The sequence below is a fragment of the Vicia villosa genome, linkage group LG2 (assembly GCF_029867415.1).
Source record: "Vicia villosa cultivar HV-30 ecotype Madison, WI linkage group LG2, Vvil1.0, whole genome shotgun sequence".
NCBI classification, from domain to species: Eukaryota; Viridiplantae; Streptophyta; class Magnoliopsida; order Fabales; family Fabaceae; genus Vicia; species Vicia villosa.
Window position 1 is genome coordinate 103,522,557 of NC_081181.1, and position 8,630 is coordinate 103,531,186.

General features: G+C 39.5%; 1 protein-coding gene across 1 annotated transcript; it reads left to right on the plus strand.

Annotated features, from left to right (window-relative positions):
- The first annotated feature begins 1,192 nt into the window (after positions 1 to 1,192).
- On the plus strand, positions 1,193 to 3,033 carry LOC131649713 (uncharacterized). The gene is made up of 2 exons (XM_058919469.1): positions 1,193 to 2,312; positions 2,423 to 3,033. The coding sequence occupies exons 1-2, from the start codon at positions 1,193 to 1,195 to the stop codon at positions 3,031 to 3,033; spliced, it is 1,731 nt and encodes a 576-aa protein (XP_058775452.1).
- The last annotated feature ends 5,597 nt before the right edge of the window (positions 3,034 to 8,630 follow it).

Below are 8,630 nucleotides of genomic sequence, written 5' to 3' on the forward strand. Positions count from 1 at the left end.
AGCTAGAGGCACTCCATAGATAGAGTGGGAGCTTTGGAAGTTTGACCCATACGGGAATTGTCCTCACCATATCTCGTTTAAAATCAAAACCCGGATACCAATCCTTGAGCACCATTGGCATATTGTGAATTGAGTACGGGCCTCTCATTAGTACCAGCTCCTTGTCCTTGCTATCCTGGAATTTCATGAGGAAGTATCCATCATCATGGTAAAATAACTCCGGCAGCTTCACAAAATTCCAATAGCGCACCATGAATTGTTTCACTCCAGTCATGCTGAGATCTCTACCCAGGACATACATGATGATTGTGTTATCCCAGAATTGCAGCTCAGATATGACGTCCTCCGGGGCAATCTCTACCTCCAGCTCACCATCAACATAGTTTGGTGCTTGGTATGCAATTGGTAAGCCATTCGCCGGAAGTCTATTCCCACTAATAACATCCACCCACAGCTTCTTTTCCTCCTTCGTTGCTTCCTGTAGTCTCTCAATTACTACCGGTGAGGGAGTCGGACCTGCTACCCCCTCCCCTTCTTTTGCTTCGGTTGTGGTATCCTTCTTCAGAACAGATGTGCTCTCTTCGCAACTTTGTGGCTGAGCCAGCGGCGTTGACACCTTCGTCTTCGGACGTCCTCGCCCTCGTCCCATCCTAGATCTGACCTAGTATGTAGTTCACGCACGGATTTCCTCCCACCACCGTGGTCCCTAACCCTAAGCTTAGGAGTTTAAACCAACAACGGTGAGAGAAGCCCCGCCAAGGTATACAGGAGATTCGCCGGAAGTCGTTTCGTGTCCACCGGAAATCGCCAGAGCAAAGCGTCCTTTTATATCATACCGTTTCCTTAGTAGTATTGAAAATATAAATTAAAAGAAAAAAGAAAAAATATTATTAAAATATTTTTATTTTATTTATATTATGAAATTATTTATAATTTAATAATTAATCTTTGTTGAAGAATGTGATGGGTTAGTTTTAATAATTTTGGCTTAATTGTAACTTTAGTCCCTCTATTTTGTCTTTTTCTTGATTTTGATCGTTCTATTTTAGTCCTCTTTTTTAAGTTTTCTATGCAATTTTTGTTCCCCTATTTTTTTCCTGCAAAATTAGTCTCTATTTTTGTCCTTATTTTGATAGAAAACTCAAAAAGGAACCAAAATCGTAGTTCTAAAAAAGGGGGACGGATTCTTTGAATGGGAACGCGTGGGAAACGTGGGCGAGGGAGGCCAAAATTGGCGCCATCGTCACCGGCATTGCAACCACCACCGACGACTGTTACGGTGGAGGCGAATCCTGTTCTAGAGAAGAGCGATCCTATGATTTTGGTGGAAAGAGAGCAACAAATTAAGGAACAGCAAGATCTAACGAATGTGGAAACCCTAGATTCAGGGAAGGAGCGCAATCTGAAGGAAACTTCGCAACCGGAAAGGAAACTATGGGTGGATATTGTATCGGAGAACAGAAATCCCTCAAAAGGCCTATCAATACAGTATGTGGCTCCGAATTTGGTTGATGGAGAAATCGAAGTAGCGATTGAGGAAGATGATGTTGCTTCTGAGATTCATTCTTGGGCAAACTCCTTGATTCTATATGCTTTTGGAGAAGATCTCAGTATAAACATGGTGAAGAACTACATGGCGAAAACGTGGAATTTTGTGAAGCTGCCGGATCTGTATTACAATGATGATGGATATTTCATCCTCCGGTTTCACTCTCATGATGACATGGATGCGATTCTGATGAAAGGGCCTTACACGCTGCGGAATATTCCGCTGTTGCTTCAGGAATGGAGACCAGATTTCAACTTGAAAAGAGATATGCCGAGGACTCTTCCTATTTGGGTGAAGCTACCACAACTTCCTCTGTATCTTTGGGGGGCAAAAAGTCTTAGCAAGATCGGAAGCGCCATTGGAGTTCCACTGGTCACGGATGAATGTACAACCAGCAAACTGCGAGTCTCTTATGCAAGAATCATAGTGGAGGTGGATGTCACTAAAGATTTTGTAAAAGAGATTGCTATCAGAGATTGTGAGGGTAGAAAGATCAAACAAATGGTGGAATACGAGTGGAGACCCAAATTCTGTGATAAATGCAAGAAGCTTGGGCATCAATGCAAGGAACCGGTTAGGAAAGTGGAGAGGAAATGGAAACCTAAGCCTTTGATCCCAGTTAGTGTGACGCCAGAAGAGCATACCACAGCCACACCTAGTACAAAGAATGTCACTGTTGAGCAAGGAGCTTCCTCCAAGGATAATCAAGAGAAGAATAATGATGAGCCTCCTTGGACCTTGGTGAAAGCTACAAGAGAAAAAGGTAAGAAAATCTCCCCTGAAGCCCCTGATGTTATTAATTGTCTAAATTGATTTGATGCACTAGGAATTATGAAGGATTCATTAGTGACTGTTAAGGGTGATCCATGTTAGCTTCGTGGAATGTAAGGGGGCTGAATAAATCAGGGAAATTGCGTGAGATTAGCTCCCGTCTCCGTTATATTCATCCTGATATTATGATATACATTGAAACCAGGGTTAAAGAACCTAAAGCTAAGATCATTAGAGAGAAACTGAAGTTACATGATATGTACATAGACAATTACAATAATCATGCTAATGGTAGAGTGTGGATTTCTTGGGATACAAACAAGTGTGACATTAAGAAGATCCTCAGTACAGATCAGGCTATACATTGTGGAGTATATGATCACCAGGGCAAGTTTAAGTACTACCTGACTGCAGTCTATGCTCACAATACCCTGGCTCAAAGGAAACTTCTGTGGCAAACTATTGTAAATATACATTCTACTGTTCAAGGATCATGGTGCATTATTGGAGATTTGAATAATGTGATGAGTTCCCAGGACAGAATTGGTGGTAGGAAGGTTAAAGAGGCTGAGTACAGAGATTTGCATGAGATGATGAACCTGACTGACTTATGTGAAATGGAAAGTAGCGGTGTTCACTTTACTTGGAACAGTAGGCAGAGTGATGGGATTATATACTCTAGAATTGATAGAGTACTTGGTAACATGGACTAGTTTCAGAATAGCAGGGAGTTAAAGCTCAAATGTTTACCTCCAAGTGTGTCTGACCATGCTTTGTTGTATATGGAACCAAAGAACTACATGCATAGGGCTAGGAGATTCAAATTCCAGAACTGCTTAACTGAGATGGAGGGATTCAAAGAGGTTGTGGAAAACAGCTGGAGAGAGCCTATCACAGGTAATGCCATGTATATCCTGTGGAATAAGCTCCAAAGACTTAAACCTGTGCTCACCAATTTTGGTAAATCTGCCTCCCACATGAGGATTAAACTGGAGGAAACTAGAGGTGCCTTGGAAGATGCCCAAGTGGATCTGCACAATGACAGACTGAACCCTATTCAGATTAGCAAAGTCAAAGACCTCACTAAGACAATTATTCAGTTGAACTCCCTTGAAGAGAGTATATTACAACAAAGAGCCAAGATTGACTGGTTGAAGAAGGGTGACTGCAATACTGCCTACTATCATGCCACCATTAAGGCAAAAAGTCAGCAAAGAAGCATGGATATGTTGCAGCTTGAGGATGGGTCCACCATCACTGAGCAAAAAGACATTCATCATGAAGTTATTTGATTCAACACTAGCCTTATGGGTAGCAAAGCCAGGTTACTCAAGCATGTGGACATTGAGGCTATCAGACAAGGTAAACTTGTCACAATGCAACAAGGATTAGACCTTGTGAAACAGGTATCTGAAGAGGAGGTTATGGAGGCCCTTAATGGTATTGGTGACCTTAAAAGCCCTGGCATAGATGGGTATAGAGCTAAATTTTTCAAGTCATGCTGGCACATCATTAGGAATGAGGTTCTAAATGCTATTCAATTATTTTTCCTCAAAGGCAAGCTGTATAGAGCTTTTAATAGCACTGTGGTTACCCTTGTACCTAATCATGCTAAAGCTACTACTATTAGAGATTATAGGCCTATAGCAGGGTGTAATACCTTCTATAAAATCATCTCTAAAGTGTTAACTAATAGACTGAGCAAGATCCTTATTGAGATTATCCACCCAAGCCAAGCAGCCTTCATACCAGGGCAACAAATCCACAACCACATATTGCTTGCAACTGAACTTTTGAAGGGTTACTCAAGGAAGAAGGGAACTCCTAAATGTATGCTGCAAATGGATATTCGGAAAGCCTATGACATGGTGGACAGGAAGTCTTTAGAATGTATTCTATATGAGCTTGGATTCCCTAAGACTTTTATTGACTGGATCATGCTTGGGACATCTACTGTCAGCTACAGATTCAACATCAATGGAGATTATTCAGACATCTTGGAAGCCAAAAGAGGAGTGAGGCAAGGGGATCCCATCTCCCCCTTGATTTTTGTCATCATCATGGAATACATGCACAGAATTATGGCTAAGATGAAATCTGATCCAGAGTTTCACTATCATAGCAAGTGTGATAAGCTTGGCATTACACATTTGTCTTTTGCTGATGATGTCCTCCTATTTAGTAGAGGAGATTACAATTCTGTGAATTGCATGCTGATGGCTTTCAAAGCATTCTCAGACTCCACTGGCCTAAATGTGAATCCTAAAAAATGCCAAATGTTCTGCAGTAGCATGGAGGAAGACACTATAGAGAGACTCAAGATGCAGACCCAGTTTGGTAAAGTCACACTACCTGTCAGGTACCTTGGGGTTCCTTTATCTAGTAAAAAACTTCACTTAATCCATTATATGCCTCTGATGGATAAGATAACTAGTAGGATCAAGCACTGGTCTCATAAACTGTTGAGCATAGCAGGTAGAATGCTGCTAGTTAAAAGTATTTTCTTGGCCACCACTCAATACTGGATGATGTGCTTTCCCTTGCCCAAAGTTTTTATTCACAAGATTGAGTCAATATGCAGAGCTTTTGTTTGGTCAGGCAAAGACAAGGGTAGGAAGAGTCATGTTGCTTGGCATCAGGTATGCAGACCAATCAAGCAAGGAGGTATGAACATCATTAACATGGGCACTTGGAACCAGGTAGCTTTATTAAAGTGCCTGTGGAATAGTTCTATGAAATTAGATAATTTGTGGGTGAAGTGGATTCATTTATATTACCTGAAGAACAACACTGTCTGGTCTGCCTCTACACCTACTACTAGCACATGGATCATGAGAGCTATCTTGGATAGGAGGAGTGATGTTCATGAGCATCACCAGACTTGGCTGCAGATGCAGAATAATGGTAGGTTCTCTATGAAAAGAATGTATGAATGTCTTACTCCTACTGTCCCAATTGTTAGATGGAGTAGTCTAATTCAACACAACCATGCTAGGCCTAGATCTGTGGTTTGTATGTGGCTTGCTTGCCAAGATCGACTGGCTACTAAAGTGAGATTGAAGAGACTTGGTCTATTGCAAAGTGAGCAGTGTTGTTTTTGTAATGAGGCACCTGAAGATTTCAATCATCTCTTGATAGAATGCAGAATCTCCTCAGTCATTTAAAGGGAAATCCTTAAATGGCTGAACATCATTCATACACCTAGCAACTGGTCTGAGGAAATCACTTGGATTATTAGCCAAACTCGTGGGAAAGGCTTCAGGCAGGACATGCTGAAAATATCGATTGCTGAAGCTGTTTATGCTTTGTGGATATATAGAAATACTAATATTTTTTTATAGAAATAATGTTGATGATACAAATAGTGTTGTTAGAAAAACGATAGATATGATTGTACAAAGAGGCTGGATGAAGCCTAAGTATAGGAGTAAACTAGCTTTGCTCATGCTATAGTTTGTATTCTTAGGATGGGGCTGGATCATGCTTGATCGCCTGCTTGTAACTGTTTTTTGAAATATATTATATACTCTTTTATTTCAAAAAAAGGGGGACCAAAATAAATAAAAAAAGAAGATAAAATAGGGGGACCAAACTTGTTTAAGAAATTCTGATTTAGTTTTACTCAAACTAATAGAACGCTGTTTGACTAAAAGAATATAAAATCAGTGAGATGTTTTTAAAAAAAAAAATCATAAGTTGCATGCGGTATATATTTTGGTTTTCTATTCCCAATTTCTATTTTAATTAATAACAAATCAACAAATAATGTAATTAAATGAATTGTAAATAAATAAGAAAATTAAAACTTAATAAAAAAATAGATTTCTGGAAAAAAAATGTAAAAACGTGACCAGGCTGCGTTTGGTATGTGCCACATCATTAATGAGGCAGCCAAGTGGAGGGGGACCTTGAAAATCCCAAGTGGAGCAAAGTTTGGGGACTAGAAACCTGGTTTTTAAAATGGAGGGACTAATACTTCAGAAAGTTAAAAATAGGGGGACCAAAAGTGTAATTAAGCCTAAATTCTATTAACATGTTGCTTTAAAACGCATAATTATTTTTGGCGCCCAAACGATGCCATGAGTAGAACAATTGCTGCAATGAACATAGTCTAGAATTTTTTTCAGTATGTTCTCGACAACTATGTCATATACAAAAAAAACAAGGAAAATTAAATACATGTACATAACGGGTGTAATACCCCGTATTAAATTAAATGCTCTAATGTTATTAGCTGACACCGAGGTTTTATAAATTGGTACATTAGAGATACTTTTGGACATTTAGTTAGTTGTGTAACTTAAGATATTTTCTTATATCATTTTCCTTTTTGCTTTTCTTCTTCATTGCAACAAGAAGAGAAAGATAGCGAGAAGAAGTAGAGAGAAGGAAGAGCAAGAGGAGAAAAGAGGAAAAGGCTTGGATCTTCATCATTTCTCCGCCGAATCGACTCATCTTCGACATCAACGACTCGTAATCGAGGTGGGTTCTAGTTAGAAACTTATAGTTTTGATTTATGGATGAAATCATAAGTTTGAGAAATTGGGGTTTTTAGTAAAAATCTTAGGGTTTGACTCAATCTGTGAAATTGATGTTTGTTGCTACTAATAAATCCTGAGTAGAGATCATATATGTTGTTCTATGCTTTAGTATAAATCTGGAACAGGTTTGAGTATGGAGATGGTTGGATTTAGTCCTTGTTGAACCAAAAACCAGATCTGGGAATTCTGTTTTCGCGCGCTTCGCGGCGCGAACAAGGGGGTGGCGGCGCGAACCTTGCAGATAATTCTGAGGTTGGTTCTGCCATCAGTACGCGGCGCGTACAAGGGTTCGCGGCGTGAACACCATGAGATTTTGGTGAGGTTTGCTACTTCCAGAGGGTTCGCGGCGCGACCTAGCTGTTGCGTGGCGCGAACTGAAGCTTTCTTAGCCAATTCTTTAGTTTAATGAGATAAACCGTTTCGATCATAACTTTTGAACCAAAACTCTGTTTTAATCACCGTTCAAAGTGGTAGGAAGCTAGAAGCGTGTACTTTCTAGTAGTGTAGGTTTTGGTATCAAAAGGAGAATTATGTAATCGAGAGTCGGTAGTTTGCTTGATTACTTGGGTTATTTATCGTTCGGAACCATGTGAACGGTATGCTTTTGGTATGACGAATATGTACTCTATAATTGTGATAAATTGCCATTTTACAGACAATGATGATAATTGTTTGGTTGAGTTCTATTGCAGGTGGATTGGTATACCTTTGTTATATATGTTTATATCAAAGAGGTTTGGATAACTTCATTGTTATGTGAATAAAGAATAAGTGATGAAAACTAGGATTTGTTAGGTATGTGTAACTTAACAAAGAAAATCTAGGATGAGACATTATATGGAACATACGTTTAATTAAAATTTTATGAGAAAAGGCTAACAGGCCTAGAGAAGGGCTAACAGGCCTAGTGATTTGCGTGAGCAATCACCATTGTATGATGTACTAATCGGAATCATTGTTTTCTTTATGTCTTTATTTTCTTTTGAATGCTAATAGGCATTCCATGTGCAGAGAGGCACTAATAATCTTGCCAAGTTTGCTTCCCGCTTTTGTGTACGAATGGAACCTAAGGGTAGAGACTTGTGATGGTGTACGGGCCATGTGAAGTGACGATTCATGGGGGAAGGCTCATGAATCCGAATCCATTTCGTATGTCAAGATTTCCCAAAGGATCCATGACTCGTGCCACCTCCTAGACGTAGAAGGGGACAGGAATAGAGGGATACCTTGGTAACGGTTTTTCCGATTTGTAGTATTTGTGTTGAGTTGTTGAACTCTATGTATGATTCCATATAATGTTAGTGTGTGAACTCAAGGTCTAGTTCCTTGTTGTGACTTGAGATTGATAGGCTAGAACCTTGTAAAGCCGAGAGGATCCATAAGATAGGGAACTCACTGAGACTTTGTATCTCACCCCATTATATATTGATTTCAGGTACTACAGGTTCCGCGAAGGGTAAGGAGAAAGCGATTTGATTCCTTATTCCTTATGTTTCTTTTTGGATATGGCGAAGCTTCCGTTGTGGATTTCTTTTGTGATCATTGTTTGATCTAGTTCTTAGTATTTTCTTTTGGACATCTTGTATGTATTATGCCATTTAGTAGAACTTTTGTGTTAGGGCATTAATATGTATAATGTGTTGACTAGGAACTTATAAGTATTTTCAGTACCAAATACTTGGATTCATGTATACCTATATGCTTTGATGTATGTATTTATATATGGGTGTTACAGTTGGTATCAGAGCAGGTCGTATCCTCGACCTAGC